The sequence below is a fragment of the Panthera uncia genome (genome assembly GCF_023721935.1).
Source record: "Panthera uncia isolate 11264 chromosome B2 unlocalized genomic scaffold, Puncia_PCG_1.0 HiC_scaffold_24, whole genome shotgun sequence".
Lineage (NCBI taxonomy): Eukaryota > Metazoa > Chordata > Mammalia > Carnivora > Felidae > Panthera > Panthera uncia.
In genome coordinates, this window is record NW_026057580.1 from 111,527,802 (window position 1) to 111,547,152 (window position 19,351).

The 19,351-nt window shown below is 40.3% G+C and overlaps 1 protein-coding gene and 1 pseudogene across 3 annotated transcripts in view; one reads left to right on the top strand and one right to left on the bottom strand.

Moving 5' to 3' along the window:
- The window catches only part of WTAP (WT1 associated protein), a 26,513-nt gene extending 13,416 nt beyond the window's left edge, over positions 1 to 13,097 (top strand). For all 3 annotated transcript variants that reach the window (XM_049654530.1, XM_049654529.1, XM_049654531.1), the window contains exons 5-8: positions 726 to 853; positions 4,749 to 4,927; positions 10,026 to 10,180; positions 11,841 to 13,097. In XM_049654530.1, coding sequence (XP_049510487.1) covers positions 726 to 853; positions 4,749 to 4,927; positions 10,026 to 10,180; positions 11,841 to 12,424 — 1,046 coding nt within the window. In that variant the 3' untranslated portion in view covers positions 12,425 to 13,097. The remainder of the gene's footprint in view (positions 1 to 725; positions 854 to 4,748; positions 4,928 to 10,025; positions 10,181 to 11,840) is intronic.
- LOC125939237 (uncharacterized) lies at positions 2,650 to 2,762 on the bottom strand (annotated as a pseudogene).
- Positions 13,098 to 19,351: the final 6,254 nt, after the last annotated feature.

Genomic DNA, 19,351 nt, shown 5'->3' on the forward strand with positions numbered 1-19,351 from the left:
CACACCACACACACACACACACACACCACACACACACACACACACACACACACACACACACAGTAAATAAACTTTTTTAAAAAGGGTCAATATAATATAGGGACACCTGGGTGGCTTATTTGGTTGAGTGTCCCAACACAGCCTGCTTGGGATTCTCTGTTTCCCTCTCTGTCCCTGCCCTGCTTGTGTGTGTGTGTGCGCGCGCTTTCGCTCGCTCGCTCTCTCAAAAATTGAAAAGGGCAGAGGGGGACAATATAGTTTTTCAAGTCCAGAAAGCTTAATAACCTGAAATTTCAGTTACTATATGACTATATTATAATCCACACACATTAGCATTATGAGAGCTTAAAGTAATAATCGTGCAGTTTTTGGCATATTTACATTGAATAGGTTAAAAACAATATAGTCAGGACTTTGTCAGTGTGTTACAGTATAGACGGATGCAAATAATGAAGCTTCCCATGTTCTGGGAGATGGATTGGACAAGAATAATGTAATCCCATGTAGGATGAGGTGGCTGTGGGCCACTCTAACACCACTGCCTCCTGAAAGAGCACTCGTGATCAAGAACACATTAGGATAGAAACTAAAGACTAGATGAATTTTTTTGCCTTTGTTTTTTTTATTCTTGACAGAGGCAGTCGGAACTTTATTTGGGTACGTCAGGTTGATCTTGAAATTATATGTCCTAATGTTTGGGGATTTTTTTTTCTTCTAATCATCAGCTAATGACGTAACTGGGTTAAGAGAGTCTGAAGAAAAACTAAAGCAACAACAGCAAGAGTCTGCCCGCAGGGAAAACATCCTAGTAATGCGACTGGCTACCAAGGAGCAAGAGATGCAAGAGTGTACTGTGAGTATTTCAAGTGGTTTAAGTCTTTTGGCGAAATTGGGTTTTAGTCTGCATTATGATGTGTATTCGTAGTTAGCGAATTTTATATACTTGCTCGTGAGTATAAACGCACATTTTGTTGAGATAGATCAGCTTCATGCTATAAATATGCAAATTGTAAAATCTTGGGTGATCACCCTGTTGTCGGATTTGAAGTTTTTTTCAATGGCCAGGAAGTTCAAAGTTTTCAGTTATTTTCCATGATACAATAATCAGTATATTGATTCAGATGTTTTTTAGTAGGTTGGTATCTGAGAGTATAAGGAGCATTTGCTCCTTTCTAAGCAAGCTGTTTCTCCTCTGCTCTCTTTACCTCTCTGTGCATAAAAAAACTTCTTCCTGGTATCAGCAACCTCTGCCATGTCTGCTTTTAATTGTTAATAGCTTTCATTTGTACACAGATCTGAAATCCATTGACATGTTTGATCATTTAGGTCTGGTTGGATTTAGGTTCGATTTTACGCTGTCTTCTGTAGTCCCAGTTATTCCTTTTTATTTAGTGTTTGTGTATATGTTATGTAAAATAGAGGTAGCTCTATCCATGTTGTTACTAATTTTAAAAATCTGAAATTTCTTAAAATTTTATGTATTTAAAGTAATCTATCTTTACACCCGATGTGGGGCTCAAACTCATGACCCTGAGATCAAGTTGCATGTTCTTCCAACTGCCAGACAGGCAGCCTGAAAATCTGAAATTTTCTTGAATTCTTTTGTGTAATCTCCATTGGTCTGATACATTGTTTATTAAATCTAATGCAAAAGATAATATTCTGGTCACTGGAGACTCTGATCATAAATGGGACACAGTCCTATTCCTAGTTGTTTTCTCACTAATAAAATGTTTTTCAGGGTTCAGTCACAGTCCTTTTACTTCCTGTAAAGTTTGTTTTCTCAGTAATCACACACCTTTACTTTCTATATTTTTATCTCTTGACCACCCCCCACCTTTGGCTGTATTTTTTACCTGGACACTTGGTTTCAAGAAGTCTCACCAATAGTTTGAATATAATTTTCTTTTCTTTTTTTTTTTTTTAATGCTTGTTTATTTTTTTTTAATTTTTTTTTAACATTTATTTATTTTTGAGACAGAGAGAGACAGAGCATGAATGGGGGAGGGTCAGAGAGAGGGAGACACAGACTCTGAAACAGGCTCCAGGCTCTGAGCTGTCAGCACAGAGCCCGACGCGGGGCTCGAACTCACGGACCGCGAGATCATGACCTGAGCTGAAGTCGGCCGCTTAACTGACTGAGCCACCCAGTCGCCCCAAAGCTTGTTTATTTTTGAGAGAGAGAGAGCAGAGCCAAGTCAGGGGGGAGGAGCAGAGAGAGTGGGAGAGGGAGGCATAGAATCCAAAGCAGGCTGCAGGCTCTGAGCTGTCAGCACAGAGCCCAACATGGGGCTCGAACCCACGAACCGTGAGATCATGACCTGAGCCAAAGTCAGGCGCTCAACTGACTGAGCCAGCCACCCAGACACCCCTAATTTTCTTTCTTTATAGGTAACACCCCAATCTCAAAACTCTTAAATACTTTTCTCCTTTTTTTGATACTAAGGATTCTAGATTCTACCTAGTTTTGGGTCAGTTTGCATGGCATTGTGCCAGATGCTTATACATGCAATGGAAGAATCTTATCTGCAAGATACAAACTGCTGGTAGAGTGTGATTGGAGGGTGCCAGTGCTAATATCTCCTAGCACCAGTGTGTCTTGAATTCTTTCTTGAGCCCTACTCTTGACATCCTAGTTCATGTACCTTTTTTTAACGATGGTTAGATGACACGAAATAGGTGGCAGTGCCTTAACCATATGTGTTGTCATGCCCGAGGGCCTCTTCCATCCTTGTCAAGTGAGTGCTCCTTTCATACAACACCTAGGTCACATACTTCTTACTGCTTGCCTAGACAATATATACTGTTGACTCACTTCTATTCTCCAGCTATGCTATGGCACAGACAGTTTTGGTAACATCATGCCTGATCAGAGCCTTTGGTGATGCTCATTTACCCTTCTGTCTTTTCATCCTAGGTTTTTAAGGTTATTTCAACTAGAATCTAACCATTTCCAGTCATACTTTTTTTTAATAATTTTCCCCTTCACATGTCAGCTGAACCAGCTCGTTTTCAGTTAGTTACAGAGTAAGATTTTGCAGAAAGGGTGGTAGGAACAAAACCATTAGGAAAGGACAAGATTATCTATGGCAGATGAGGGCAGTTCACTTTGTAAACCTAAATAGTAACTATGTCCATCTCGGAGAGGCATGTTTTCTTAGGGATAACAGTGGGTGATATGTGCTGTATGACATGCTTTGTTCCTGTTCAGTTATCTTAACAACTGGTCTTATGTTAAATAAGCAGCTGCACTTTTTTGTTTAAAATGAGTGACTTTAAGGAGCACCTGGTGGCTCAGTTGGTTGAGCATACAACTTTGGCTCAGGTCATGATCTCGCAGTTCGGGAGATCGAGCCCAGCATAGGGCTCGAGCTGCTGCAGCGCAGAGCCCACTTTGGATCCTCTGTGTTTCCCCCCCACCCCCGTCCCTCTCCCACTCATGCTCTCTCTCTCTCAAAAATAAAACGCTTTTTAAAAAATGAGTAGCTTTTGGGGCGCCTGGGTGGCTCAGTCGGTTGGGCGTCCAACTTCGGCTCAGGTCGTGATCTTATGGCTCGTGAGTTTGAGCCCCGTGTCGGGCTCTGTGCTGACAGCCTGGAGCCTGCTTCAGATTCTGTGTCTCCCTCTCTGCCCCTCCCCTGCTCGTGCTGTGTCTCTCTCTCTCTCCCTCTCTCTCAAAAATAAACATTCAAAAAAAAAAATTTTTTTTTAATGAGTAACTTTAAGAAATTTCCTTATGCTAAATAAAAAATTACCTCTGTTTGCTCAGTGAAATAGTAAATATATTTCCAATCCACATAGCATATTTGTACTTTATGCTAAATTTTGGTAGAAATTAGCAGCTTATAAATTGTTTACTTTAATCCTATTTTAAGTGTTAGTGTGCAGCAGGATCTTGAACCAAAACTACTTTGGGTGTGAAGAAAGTGATGCATTTAATGCTAATAAACTGTATTTCATATTTTAGAAATGTAATGTTAGTGTGCTAGTAATAGTACAACTGAAGTCGAAATTGAAGGTTTCATATGTAAGTAGAAGGGTTCTGGTGTGGTGGAAAAAGCCCCAGACTGGGAGTCAGGAGGCTTGAGAACTAGATTCTAGTCTCCATTCTGGCACTGAACTGTGTATCTGTAGACATTTGCCTTATTTAATTTCAAAAATGAGCAGTTTGGATTTGGTCAGTCACCTTCCACCTATATAATTCTGTGATTCATATCTACTCAGAAGGAAAAAAATGAATATATACTTCATTTTCACTTGAGCTATTTATAAAGCTGTAATACCACCTCATAAATATAAGCACGGTGTATTTTTAAATTTGGAAATACAAATGTGTATTTTAAGTTATAATCTTGTACTTGGTATATTTTTAGGAGACCTATACATAGAATAATTTCCATAGATACAAATAAACTACTGTACTCTTAGATAATATTTTAAACTTGGCAATTTTCTAGGGGTGTCAATATTTTTAGTAAATATAACTGATTTTTTTGTATCCTTTGGTTGCGAAGTAAGATACAGCCTCTTTAAAGATTCCAAATATGGAAATGCAATTGTAGCCTTAATTCCTACATGGGTAACCTTAAATAGTTGTTTACAATTTACACTTTTTTTAGAGGATGTTAAGATTAAAGGAGGAAGGATTTAATAAATTGGTAAATTCTGTGAACAAAAGGGGTTTTACGCCACCTTCTCGTGTATATTTTCTTTGATTTGGTAGTAATTGTTTCTTTTACTTTGTACAGACTCAAATCCAGTACCTCAAGCAAGTCCAGCAGCCTAGCGTTGCCCAACTGAGATCAACAATGGTAGACCCAGCGATCAACTTGTTTTTCCTAAAAATGAAAGGTGAACTGGAACAGACTAAAGACAAACTGGAACAAGCCCAAAATGAACTGAGTGCCTGGAAGTTTACGCCTGATAGGTAAACAAATCATACTCCCCAGTCAAGACTTCCCTGACAGTCCCACTGCGAGAAAGCTGTGGTGGGACAGCCAAGTACTCGTTTCCACACCAAGACTCAGACTTTTTGAGCCAAAAAAAGCCACATTCTTACACTATCCAGCTTGTAATGGTTAATGTAAAACTTACCAGATGAACCTTGTGTTTCAGCTTTTTTCTCTTCCCCCTCCCCTTGCTTCAGAGGCCTGATGGCGTCGGACTATTCCGAAGAAGTGGCCACCTCCGAAAAATTCCCCTTCTAGAACATGTAGACACTTGAGAAATGTTTCTGTTTGAAGAAAATAGAGGGAGAAACAGAAGTCTTAAGTCTGTGGCACACTGTGTCTTCAGACAGTTTGGAGGAATGAAAACCTAGAGATTTAAAATCATGAATTGAACATGTAAAATTCCAGTAAAATGTAAAAATGGAATATGCATCGCTCTTAACCTTGAGCATAGTGACTTAGAGACACTGTATATCAGTTTTGCCAATAAGACTGTGGACTTCGTGATTGTTGTTGAACTTCTGGGTCAAAACTCAAATGAGGTGAATTTTGCCTTTAAAGAGCTTCATTTGCTAAGGAACCAACTTAATAGTCGTGAGAGAATCAAATAATAGATGTCAGTACAAGTAGTTCATAACCGTTTAGTTTGGGGCTCTATATTACTTGATTGAGCCTTAAATCAATGTGGGTTTAATCAATGGTTTGTTCTTTGAATTCTTGCTAATGCTGTAGATAATCTTATTGAGGACTGTACAAACATAAAGGTGTGGTATCAAACTTCAGGTTGAAACTGTTTGAAGCATTATGAACATTCATTTCACTACTAGATTGTATAAGGATATTGGCTGTGATGAGACTCACCGCGTTATTTTTTTCAGTAGTGAAATTAAATCCCCATTCCATTCAACAGGCACATGTTGAAAGAGTATTGTCGTTGGTGTTAATGGGGGAATGTGTTTCCTTCATTGTATTTGGGGCCTTTTGTATTGCACTCTTGATATTAAATTAAATGTGCCTTGAAGTAGTTGGTTTTTTTTTTCTTTTTTCTTTCTTTTTTTTTTTTTAAGTTCAAGGAATACTCTGATGATTTTGTTGTACTTTTAACATTTTGATTTTGGGGGGCTGTGGAGAGCAGATTGATTTTGGAAAAATTGTTGCCATGCTCTTCAAAGTGAAGGAAAAGGCTCTGTGTCACATTTTTAAAGACCTACTTTTTTCCAGCTGGTATCATAAAAGACAAGGAGACTTGACACTTGCTACTTTTTGACACCTTGTCCCAGGGTATTGCAGTAGAAATTAATGTGGGACAGCTTCACAGGGTGCCTGCCAGAAGATTGGGGGAAATAATGTATTGGAACTGTGGGCTGGCCTAAGTGAGACATTTTGTGAATTGAAAAAAAGGTATAGTGATCATTTCTAGCAAATTCATTTGATCATTTAGATAAATGAGGCATTATTTCTTCATGCTTCCATCCAATCCTGGAGGTGAATTTTTTTCGTCAGATCATTCTCTAAGTCACCAATGAGAATTTTCACTTGGTGATAATGGAGTCTAAGATGAGTGGAAGATAAATGTTCCAGATTGTCCCAACGCTTAAGTGCAGTTTTAACAAGGGTGACTTAAGTTCTCTCTTAACCATTCAAATCAATTGTAAGTATCTTATATGTTTGTGCTTTAGGGAACTGATTGTGGGGCAGAGGGTGGGTTGAAGAAGTGGTTTGTGTGATTTTACGGCAAGAAAATCCGCTTCTAAAATTCTCACTATTTGTGGGGTTGGAGGGTAAGTAAACAAAAATGTGCCGCATTAAGGCATTTGTATATATTTTATGCCATTTAAGATCACAGTAGAAATGGCCTACGTACTTTTAGTAGGTCAAGAAATAATTCATAAAATGTATTATTAACGTGTACTCAAATTTTATTAGCTAGCATCCTTCTTTACTGCTTAGGTAAGAGTCATTGTGAGGTCTGTGGGGGTTTTTCTCTGTGGGGTTAAAAATATTTTTTTAATAAGATAATACATGCTCATGTATAAAATTGGAACAGCATGAAGAAAGGTGGAGACAAAAAATGAGAGTCCCTTCTGGATGTGACCTTGCCATTCCCCATTGTGTTCTCCAGGAACAGTAACCACTGTTAAATTTCTTGGGTATCATCAAGATCGTTTCTGTGCACATACAGTCATTTTATATACATTGATTTTAAACAAATGTGAACGTACATACACGATTGCAGCTTGGTGTCCCCCTCCCCCTAACACACAGACACAGTTTATCCCTTGCATGGTTTTTTCATTCTTTTATTAGATTACTTCATTTTTAATGGGTACATAATATTTCCATTGTATTAATAAATCATAATTTATTTTAATCACCTGTAAGTGAATTTTTGTTCTGTAAAGAATAGGGTATAAATGGTACTATAAATACATCATTAACTTGAAACAGTGCTTATTAATCAGTGCTGTGTCTGGAGTAATTCAAATAGAATGGGTTATGGTTCCCCCCCCCCCATTTTCCTATTCTGTTTTAATTTTGAAAGAGAAAGATTCTCTAAATTATCTTCTTTAGTTGAAATACTTCATACATGTAACAGTGCATATATTTTAGAGTATTTAAGAGAGGTATATTTCAGTTATTTTGACAGTTCTGTTTTGCGTTTAATCATTTAGGCAATTGTGTGTACATGTCTCAGATACCCTGGCCCCCTTCCTTGTGATCATAAAGCAATGTATAGTGTCTGTTCTTTTTTATAAATCTTTCTCTCAAGACTGTTTCCTTTCATATTTTCTTTGGGATTATTTGATTTTTAGGAATGGGTTATGGGGCAGGGTGGGGGGTGTAATTAAAGAAAATTATTCCAAAGACAGTTATTGGTAATTGAACTCTTACCATTTTGGAGGATGTAATGAACACAATATAAATCTCACATGACATGGTAAAATGGTAAAGTGTTTTAAGACTTGTTTCAGTAATCACTAATTTCAGAAGTGATAGGATTATCTTAGAACAGGCATTTATTAAAAGGTATGACCATAAAGGAAGCATTTTTTCTATTAGAATTTGTGGTACTTTATACGAGGTTAAGTCAGGTCACAAGTTAATGTATTGGTTTTACCAGTAGTCTTTTTTTTCTAACCTTTATTAAATTCACATAGGATTTTCAGGTTAGTTGGAAAACACTGAAGCTATAGACTTTGTAAGAAAACAAACTTGGGAGCGCGGGCAGGGCGTGGGAGGAGCGCGCTGCCTGACAGTGGTGCCCCGTCTTTTAACTCCTCACTGGATTTCTAAACTCTTGTTCAGTGGAAGCCAAAGTCGGAGGGTACTGATGGGCGATGAGGGGGAGTCTGGAGCTACAGTAGCAACGAGCAAGAACACCAGCTAATAGAGTTACCGTAGAGAGAATAAAACCCTTAGCAAGTGCTTTCACCTGAGGCTGCTCCAAGCAGCAGTAACCCAGGTTTCACTGTACCACAGAGAAAGTTAATTTACGAACTTTTGCTTAAATTACCCCTGAATTAGGGTAGAGTATATACAATGGATAAAAACACTAGAACGCTGAGTCAAAGAATGAGAATCACAAAATGCTCTCATTTAACTTACTTTTTAAATATTTTGGAGAGAGAACGAGGAGAGTGCAGAGAGGGGAGGGGACAGAGGATCTGAAGTGGGCACCTGTGCTAACAGCACAGAGCCCGACGAGGGGCTCAAAGTTCCGAACCGTGAGGGCATGACCTGAGCTGAAACCGCAAGTCGGCCGCCTAACCAATTGAGCCACCCAGGCACTCCACAAAATGCTCTCATTTAAAAAGTCTGAAGGCTTATATAACAGGATATGATGCCTTGTGAAGTAATGTATCAGGCAAGTGAAAGCCCCACTAAAGGAAGGAAAGGACAGGAAATGTCAGCAAAACTTTTTTTTTAACCCATTAAGTCTTTCTGAACTTAACGCCATCACAAGAATACCAGACCATCCCTGTGGAGCATGCGACTCTTGATCATGGGGTCGTGAGTTCAAGCCTACTTGGGTGTAGGTGTAGAGCCTACTTAGTTAAAAAAAAAAAAAAAAAAAAAAAAAAAAAAAAGTTAAAAATATCAGACTGTCCTTATTCAAGTGTCAGGTAATATCACAATTATGTATTTAAATCAGATGCCTTTAGAAGTCATCATTTCTATTATTGAGGCTAAAGAAAAGCTGTAAAGTTTTATTGAAGACTGTTATTAAGGCATTTGATTGCATTTTTGCAGTTGCTGTGTATGTGTGTGTAGTCTTTATGGAGTGTTGCACTGGGCATTGGTAACTAATTTGTGGAAAGTTTGGTATCCCTAATTTGGCAGATATTTACATCAGTGTTATTTGTGATAAGTAATCCCAATCTTAGTTTTCTGTTCTAAAGATAACCTATTAAACATGAATAAAATCTTAACCACATATCAATATTAAATTTTTTTAAATTTATGTTTATAGTCGAAGATAGCTCAGAAGTATATAATAAAGAAGTTAAATGAAGATTAGTGAATGGAAATAGTCTTAACGGGTTTTTAAACGGCTCCTTAAAAACAGTTACTGAATATGCCTCACTTACTGCAGTAAACCTTCTTGTGAGAACAGCTTATTAAGAGGCATCCTCATCAAATGCTGTTTTAGCAAGAATAAATATACTCTGCTTATGATACTGCCTTTACCTTTTCAAGAACTTTACTGTTCCAAGCTAAGTACCTTAGTGTTTTTTTAATACTGATATATCTGAGATGTGTGTTAATTAACTGGTTTGTTTCTATTACAAATGATAAATTGGGATGAAAATAGATACCAGAATTAATTATTAGTGTAATAGAAGATGTGGCCATTTGGGTACTTTTTGTTTAGGGTTTATTTTTGCTGCTGTATTGGCAAAATACTGAAATGCAGAAGATGGACGTGTTCCAGAAGAGAAGATGGTAATTATAGGGAGGCATCTGCTGTGACAGTTACATTCTGTACGTGTTACATCTATTGCTGTAATAATTGCAAGTAAACAAGGTTGTAGAAACTTGTCTTCATTTTGTGATGGATGGCTCTTTCCTTTGCAGCCAAACAGGCAAAAAGTTAATGGCGAAGTGTCGAATGCTTATCCAGGAGAATCAAGAACTTGGAAGGCAGCTGTCCCAGGGACGTATTGCACAACTTGAAGCAGAGTTGGCTTTACAGAAGAAATATAGTGAGGAGCTTAAAAGCAGTCAGGATGGTAAGGGGATTTTTGAAAAGTTTGGTTAAATTTGCACTGGCTTTAAAAAACTTGCCAGGCATGAATATTATAGATTAGATTCTGTATGTGCTAATCTCTGCCAGTAGTTCTATAAAATTACAAATGAAACATTTCTAGCTGGGGCACCTGGTTGGCTCTGTTGGTGAAGCATCCAACTCTTGGTTTCAGCTCAGGTCATGATCTCCAGGTTTGTGAGTTCAGGCCCCACATTGGGCTCCTTGCTGACAGGAAGGAGACTGTTCAGAGTTCTCTCTGCTCCTCCCCCGCTCACTTGTTCTCTAAACTTAAAAATTTCTAGTTGAGTAGCAAAGCCATTTTAATTTTAGCGGTCCCCCTCCTCCTAATTGTTCATTGTGCAAATTTCGAGAAGTTTTTGGTTTTGGAGGGGTGCAATTTGGTGAAACATAAGGCTGTATGTAGACAAATTTAAATTCAGTGTTTTTAAAAGGGGGTTATCTCCATTTAACCAATTTCTCTGTAAGTGTAAATCTTGGAGGTATTTGGCTATTTCCAGTGGTCTAAATATAAAGAATTGATTGTACCTGTTAAGGTCCTGTTTAGTGAATAAGATGTAACTTTTTTTGGAAAGAGAAAGAATGAGCATGAGCTCTGGAGGGGCAGAGAGGAGAGCGAGAATGAATAAGAATCTTAAGTAGTCTCCACGCCCAACTTGAGCCTGATGTGGGACTCAGTCTACTGACGATGAGATCATGACCTGAGCCGAAATCAAGAGCCAGACACTTAAGCGAGTCACCCAGGTGCTGCTAAACATGTAATGTAATACTTAAATTTGCTAAAGGTAAACTTAATTCAGTCTCTGTCTCCGCCCGCCTCCCCCACACTTTTTTTTTTTTTTTTTTGGCAAGTGTAGCTGCATCTGTTCTGTTTCTCTTCTCTTTGAGGAAGGATGAATAGTACCTAAAATATCTCACCAGTGAAAACTAAATTGAGAATTAGTATATTTGACAGTTAATTGTGAAGATCAGTAGTCAGTGTAGTATCTTTTAAAGTATCTTCTCATAGTGATAGTTGTTAGCTCTTACTGTTCGTAAACATAGAAAATAGATTTCAGTATAGTAGTGAAGGACTTTTTCCTCTCCCAAGGCTTTTTAGGATTTAATGGACATGTGTATTTTATCAGTTTTCAAGAGTTATTTTCTCTAATTTTTTTTGGATGTGGGACAGTCCTTTGTTATAGCATAGGCCTCTTTGGAGTGTTAGAGTAGAGGACCCACTGTTTCCTAGGGCTGAACCTGCTGTGGAGCTGAGACAGACACTGATTAGGAGAATAAGGAGTAAGGGGAGTGGCCATGTGGGCCCAGAGGTAAACCCATGTGGAGTGGATTTTGTGGGCTATAATGAGTTGTATATGGCTAGATGGCTTGGGTCAGTTGGAACTTGGTTGCTTTATAGATATTTTAAGCAAGTCTCCCCCACCCCTACTTCCACCCCAAACAAACTCATTCTTGAATGACTATTTTTAAATTCTAAGCAAAAGCTTGAAATAGTTTGTGACTTTTAGACTTGTATTTGTTCACTTAAACATTTATTGACTGTCTAGCTTTGTGGCAGGCGCTAAGCAATATTTTAAAATCTGTTTTCAGAGATATTAAAGTAGGTTTGACTCTCCTTTGCACAGAACTGAATGACTTCATCATTCAACTTGACGAAGAAGTTGAGGGTATGCAGAGCACCATTCTAGTTCTTCAGCAACAGCTGAAAGAGACGCGTCAGCAGTTGGCTCAGTACCAACAACAGCAGTCTCAGGCTCCAGCCCCAAGTACCAGCAGGACTACACCTTCCGAGCCTGGAGGACAGGCGGAGGCCACAGGTAAAGACTGCAGCCGGCTGGCCAACGGACCAAGTAATGGCAGTTCCTCCCGGCAGAGGACGTCTGGGTCTGGATTTCACAGGGAGGGGGACACAGCCGAAGATGACTTTCCTTCTTCTCCAGGGAATGGGAATAAGGCCTCCAACAGCTCAGAGGAGAGAACTGGCAGAGGAGGTGGTAGTTACGTAAATCAACTCAGTGCGGGGTATGAAAGTGTAGACTCTCCCACGGGCAGTGAAAACTCTCTCACACACCACTCAAATGACACAGACTCCAATCCTGACCCTCAAGAGGAGAAAACAGTGAGTGGGAAAGGTAACCGAACTACGGGTTCCCGCCACGTTCAGAATGGCTTGGACTCAAGTGTAAATGTACAGGGTTCAGTTTTGTAATATTTTTTCCAACAAGTTTTTATACAGTGTCATTTAATTTGGGAGAGGATACTGTCCGGAAAATTAACGCATACTTTTGTCACAATTTGCCTTTTTTTTGTGGGTGTGGTTTTTTTTTTCTTTTCCTCCCCGCCCCTCCCCCCCCTTTGCTTCAATACCTCTGCCACTTTGGAAATTGTAACAGTTAATTACCTTGAATGTTGCTAAAAGGACATTTTGTGTAGGGTCAAGTTATTTTTATATGAGTTAATGTGAAGTTGTAAATGGAAATCTTTCCCTAAAGTATAACACAATGATGTCTGTATAAATCTGTGTCTATCCTAGAACCTGTGCTGTGTACGGGCATTCTTCCTCATGCTGTTATTATACTTATGCACCATTCAGACTTGTTAGAGTAGATGTGGGTTTATGACTGCCAAGTTTGCCCAGTACAGTAGTTTTTCACTAAAAGCTGGACTTGCTGATGGAGTCCTAGAGTAGTTTCAGTGTTAGATACAGTTTTTTCCACCTTACATCTGTGCATTTTCTCTTTAGGTGACTGAATGTTTAAGAAATTTGTGTGCATAGTTACTCAGTTTTTATGAACTGTTGTATCCTGTTAATGCATATTGCTCTGTGACTCCAGTATATCTTACCTGTACTGACCAAACCTAAATAAAGATTTTTATTGTAACCACTTGCATTAGTTTTTTTTTATTTGCGTGTGTGTTTTTAGCATTTATTTTCATTGAATTGCTGAAGTTCTCCTAATTCTTCAACATACCACAAAAGTGAAACTTCAGTTCATGCATTGATTTTGATTGTGCACTTAATTTTTAAAAAATGTATTCTTTGGGGTGCTTGGCTGACAGTTGCTGGAGCATGTGACTCCTAGATCTCAGGGTTGTGTGTTTGAGCCCCACAACTGGGTATAGACTTTACTTAAATAAAATCTTTAAAAAAAAATATGCATTGTTTTGCAAGATAAACGTGGAATTTAGGACTGTAAATGTTTTTTCTGACTTGTAAAAATAATTATTATAAAATATTCACATATACAGAAAAATTTTATAAAGAAGAAAATCGGTTCCTTAAGTGTGTGTTAGGTTTTAGTTGAGAAGTAGACTTTGTTTTTGTGAGATGATTTCAGGTCACTAGGGTATCTGTGTAGTAGTCAGTGATGTTTGTTTGAAAACACTGGCCACTGCTACTGATACTAATAATGTGTCTACTGATATATCAAAGTCTGTGTTATAGAATGGTTTTAGAATCTATAGTTTTTTACATATATGTGGTTGAGAGGAAATGTGATTTCCGATGAAAGCAAGATACTGTTTTAGATATTTCTTGTAATATAATCAAGGGACCTCAGAAGTGGAATTAGGACACCCGAAACTGAGGTACAGCTTATTTGAATATAAGCCCTGTGTTTTTGCTCGTTCAGCTGGCATACAGGTGTATCTTGTCTTCATTGGTGTATTTAAGATACTACACTTTGTGACTTTTGGTTAGCCTTTTGTGCGGTCTCAAATCCTACACAATTTTAAATACATTTACTCAGGATAATTTGACATTTTGGTGTATATTAAAATACTAGGGGCGCCTGGGTGGTTCACTCGGTTAAGCGTCCAACTTCAGGTCATGCTCTCACAGCTTGTGGGCTCGAGCCCCGCATCAGGCTCTCTGCTGACAGCTCAGAGTCTGGAGCTGCTTCGGATTCTGTGCCTGGCTCTTTCTCTCTCTGCCCCTCCCCAGTTCACGCTCTTTCTCTCAAAAATAAATGTAAAAAAAAAATTTTTTTTTTAATACTAAATATTCCCTGGATTTATGAAGTACTTTTGACTTCGGTTTTTCTTAGATACTTTTTTAACCTTGCCATTTTAAAGAAAAATGGAATTTCCTTTGAGGTTCTGTAATCCTTGGCGTATAATAGGAAATAAACTTTTCAACTAGTGATAGAATTTTATAACTAAATTTAATATAGAACGGTTATATGTCATTACCAGTTTTCAAGTTTCTGATGCATCTGTGTCAGGCAGAGAGAACTTGGGATTGTGCAAAGTCAATATTTTTCATTTTGGGGATTGGATGCTTTATTTGCTGGTATGACTATGATAAGAGAGGTGGTAAGTCTTAATCCAGTTCAGAGCATGGCCTGGCCTCTGGAGCTAATGGGTTTGAATCCTGGCTTTACCACTTACTACCTGCTTCAAGACTCAGGAAAATTGCATTCTCTTTAGGTGGCTCAATTTTTGCCTGTAAGTTAAATGAGCTAGGGGCACCTGGATGGCTCAGTCGGTTAAGCGTCCAACTTCGGCTCAGGTTATGATCTCACGGTTCGTGAGTTTGAGCCCTGCATCGGACTCTGGGCTGACAGCTCCGAGCCTGGAGCCCGCTTCAGATTCTGTGTCTCCCTCTGTCTGCCTCTCCACTGCTTGCACTCTGTCTCTCACAATGTCTCAAAAATAAATAAACATTAAAAAAATTTTTTTTTAAACGAGCTAATACACATAAAGTGCTTACAGTGGTGCCAAGTACATGGTGCCTTCTCAGTAAATGGTAAGGTCTTGGGTGTAAAGGTGAAAAGCTGCCTGTGTTTACTTCCTGTTAAAAGTGTATTCCTTCTCTTTAAGTGGGATAAGTGAGAGTACTGAAGCGTTTTTTAGACAACCTCCAGTAATGGAGAATCCGCCATTTGGCAAAAACTCGAGTACTGCCAAAGAAGGTTAATTGTAAGTGCAGTCAACTTGGATAAAGCTGAAGGTTAGTAAAGTTTTGATGTCTCTACTTTAGCATCACTCTGAAGAGAATTGTACTATGAAGATAGCAAAAAGTGCCTGAACGTTTTTTTGATACCTGTTTTGAGTACTTACATGCCAGAAACTGACAAGTAATTTTTTTAATCTGCATTTTTATCATCACCCTTTTGAGAAGAGGCAACTGGTCATTTTACAGAACAAGAAATGGGGTTTGAAAGGGTTAAGTGGTCACCCAAGGATTGATAGGTATTAGATCTGCCCCGTAGGGCCCTGTCATCAAAGCTTCCTGGGCAATACCCACCTCCAAAGCTAGGAGCAAAAGTTTGTCTGATTCCTAAAGCCTGGGCTTGGGGCTGTGTCATCCTGCTAGTCCTCTTGGGTGGGAGAAGGAGCTGTGCTTGAGCGGAGGGTGATGGTCCCCCAGCGGTCAGAGAGGCTGCTGTGTCAGGTATGTAGGAGCAGGCAACAACCACAGGACCCAGCAACGCACTGATGGTGAAAATACAAATTATAAAGATTTGTAGTATGTAGTTGAAGACACTGGCTGAAGTAAGAGGGTTTCATTAAGAATAGTCTTTTAGAAGTGGCTAATATGTCTTTTGAAGTGTTACCAGTTTGTGGACAAGAGGAACGAAAACATTTCGCAAAGGTCTGGCATTGTTGGAAGTGTACCAGTTGCCACCTGCTCACAGAAGTTTCCGTGGACACTGCTGCTGGGAGAACAGAAATATCACAGCGCTTGGTACAGAGGGCTCACTTCCTTCTCTTGGCCTTGGCTGCAGTTGACAAAACTGACCACTCCAGTTTCTGGGACATTTCTGCAAACATCATGCAAAGGCATTCTTTCTCTCAGATACTCCTTATTTCTCATTCGTAGCAGTTTGTCCTCTAGACCAGTCTTTACCCCCCTGCTCTTCTCTGACGACACTTTCTTAGGAGTTCATTTATCCCTGTGGTCATAATGAACCCTTCTCACAATCCTGGATAACGTCATCACCTTTGGTCTGGAGCCACCATGGAGGAGTTGTGCCGAGAAAGAATTGAGTCACCCCTGTTGCAGAGTGTACGGCAAATGAGCTGTGGCCAATCTGCAGTGGTGGTTCACTGCCCCCTTCAGACCAACTGGGGAGCTTGCTACAGGGGAGGTTTGGGGGTTCTGCCCTCTAGCTTAAATCTGGCCTGCACTCCTGCAACCTCTTTGTGAAACTTCACCAAGAATGGCTCCAAGGCCCCTTCAGGAGAAACTGGCTGAGGAGCGCTGCTGTAGCAGTGGCCCCTCGCTCACACGTGGAGATTATGGTGGCTACCCACCCATTCCTCACCAGCCCAGGTAGCGTATGATCCTTGATCTAGATGCAATTTTTAAAATGATTCTCTTGCTCTCCTTTTGCCTATTCATTATTCTTAGTTCCTATCTGGTCCATGCAAAGCTCTGAGTAGAGCTTGATGCGCAACTATAATGAGGACTCCCCTGAAAACAGGTGCTGTGTGGCGCCTCAACAGAAGCAAGCAATTACCCTCTCAATTTTTGCTCTTAACTTGGTTCTTGATAGAGCCTTCAGGTGGGAAACAGCTGGATACATTCCTTGCATCCAGAAGAATATATTCATATTCATTCACATGTGTTAGGCACGGGACATAAAGAATCTATTCACTCATATAGAATGCCTGTAATGTGTTAGAACCTGTGCGTAAAGCAATATAACAAGATGATTTGTAAAGCTTATGTAGTCTAGTACAGGAGACAGATGAAACTAGGAGTTTTAACATCTGGTAAGAAGATAAGTTGGGTAGATGATGTCAAGGGGCACCAAATGCTAGGAAAGATAGGAAAGGTTCCTGAAAGAAGTACCATCTACATGGAGTGCTCCTCCCCAGTAGGTGGGTTAACAAAAGATAGGTGCACTGCTAATTGAGATTTTCAATAGAGAAGAAACAATAAAGGCTGGAAGAGGTAGATGTTATCATGAGTTTGGTTTAGATGTGTTGTTAAATTTGATGGGCTTATATGAGATTTCAATGGAGAGGGCATCCGCTCAGGAGACAACTAGGTTAGAGACAGAGATTTCACTATGGTCCGCTTATGGTAGTAACTGAAGCCACGGGAGTGACTGGCATTACCCAGAGTGCTAGTGCAAAGTCATAGCCTCAGGGGAATATATTAAGGGGCAGTCAAAGTAAGTCCACAAAGGAGACTGGGTGGCCAGAGATGTAAGAAGACACTGGGATAGAACAGAGTATGAAGCCAGGGGACAGGCTCCATACATTTCTCACATGTTTGAGGACAGGGAACACATTTCAGACAGGAGGATCTTAGATTTGCTGCTGAGTTCTTAGGGAGGACCGCTGATTCCATCATGATTCCAGACTAAGGATTTCTCCCGAAGGAAACGGTGTTCTCCAAGCTTTTCCTACCTTACCTGTGGGGTCGGTCTGTGCTCCAGCTATTTTCTTCTCTGGTTCATTTGGCCCACTTACATACCTTTGCAAGGCCTTAATGTAGATTCCCAGGATATAATAAGTATTTCATCTACTTGAAAACTCTTCAGGATTCTCCAGGCTTGGCAGCAGTTTCCCTTCCACAACATTGTGACAAAGTCCTCTTGCCCCCTTGTTCTCAACAAGCTGCACTACTTCCCTAGAAACCCCTTTCCTTCCTGCCATATTTAGGTTATTTCTCTTTGATTCCTCAAACTTCTAAAAAAAAAAAAAAACAAAAAACAAAACAAAACAAAAAAAACCTTCCTCCTAGAAATTCAGCTTGGATAAACTCAGCTTGGTTCAAAGAAACAATTAAGGAGTCATGTCCCTATAAACGTTCCACTTGAGGTGTTGAGAGCTAGATGACCTTTCATGAAAATAGCGAAGCAAACGCTTTATAAACTATAAATAAACGTAGCTACATCATGAAAGCAGTATGAAGAAATTAATCAATAAGCAAAAGGCAGGGGGGAACGTTACAAAGAAATAACCATGAGGTTCCTTAATGGGTGATTACACAAAGGAACATTTTTAGAATTAGGTAAAGCCGAGAAACATAGATGACGCACGCTACGAGGAAATTGCTAACACATATAATGCCACGCTTGCCACAATAAAGCGGCCAGTCGAACACACTGCTGTTGTCTGTGTCCATTTGTTATTTTCGCAGACGCCGATCATCATCCTTCGGGAACCCCTGGACCTACTGGCGCCGGACCCCCGGCACTCACACCCCTGCTATGGAGTTACAGGCTCCACCCACTGAGCCAATCAGGTGCTCCAGTTATTATTCAAATATTTGTTTGAGTCTCCGTATTTGTGGCTGACTCTAATCTCTATGGGGTCTTACGCAGCCTTTGGGGATTTGCTAAAGCTTTTGGACAATATCATGAAAATTCATGAATACTTATTAGGTAAGTATTAAGAAGCTAGGGTGGATCCGGCGCTGCTCTGAGTGCTAGAGAGAAGACAAAGCAAGACCCCTCTCTGGGAGACTAGACTGCGGGGTGTGTCCAGGAGAAAACCGCCAGACTAGAGGCTAAAAAGTGACCAGAGGGGCCAGGTATCAAGGTTCCTAGACAGCTCTGAAAAATTCTGAGCTTTGCCCAGTCGGAGCTGGGAAGTGGCAAAGGGTTTGTATTTCCCAAGAGTGACCCAGCTTGCTACATGCACCCATTTTCAAATTCTGCCTGTCAACTGAAACGAAATCCTTTGGACGTGTGGGACATTAAGACACCCCTCACACAGACTTCCTCACACATTCGGCGCCGGGGCTGATCTCCACCCCGCACGAGAGCACGGAGAAGGGTTTGCACGGAGAACCAAGTTAAACCCCCCCAGTGATAATTACTGGCGCCTACTTCGGAGAGGAACTGTCGAAGCCACGAGAGCAAAAGCACACAACAGAACCGCCCGCACGTCGGCAGCTGGCAGGATTCGCGCCCACATTCTCGCCACAGGGATTCGAGTCCTGAGCGAACGTGGGGTACTATTCTGTCACCCCCACTTTTCACTGACTCGCCAAACACGCCTCCCGCCCCCAAATCAAAGACGTCACGACAAACTACAACACTGGGGTGCTCAGGTAAGGGTCCGAGGCGGTGGTGATGCGTGTCTGGCTCCAGGGCCCGCGGTCCCGCCCGCTGTCCGGGTCCCCAGCGGCCTAGCCCTCCCCGCGCCAGCCGTCGCGCCTGCGCATTGGCGCCCG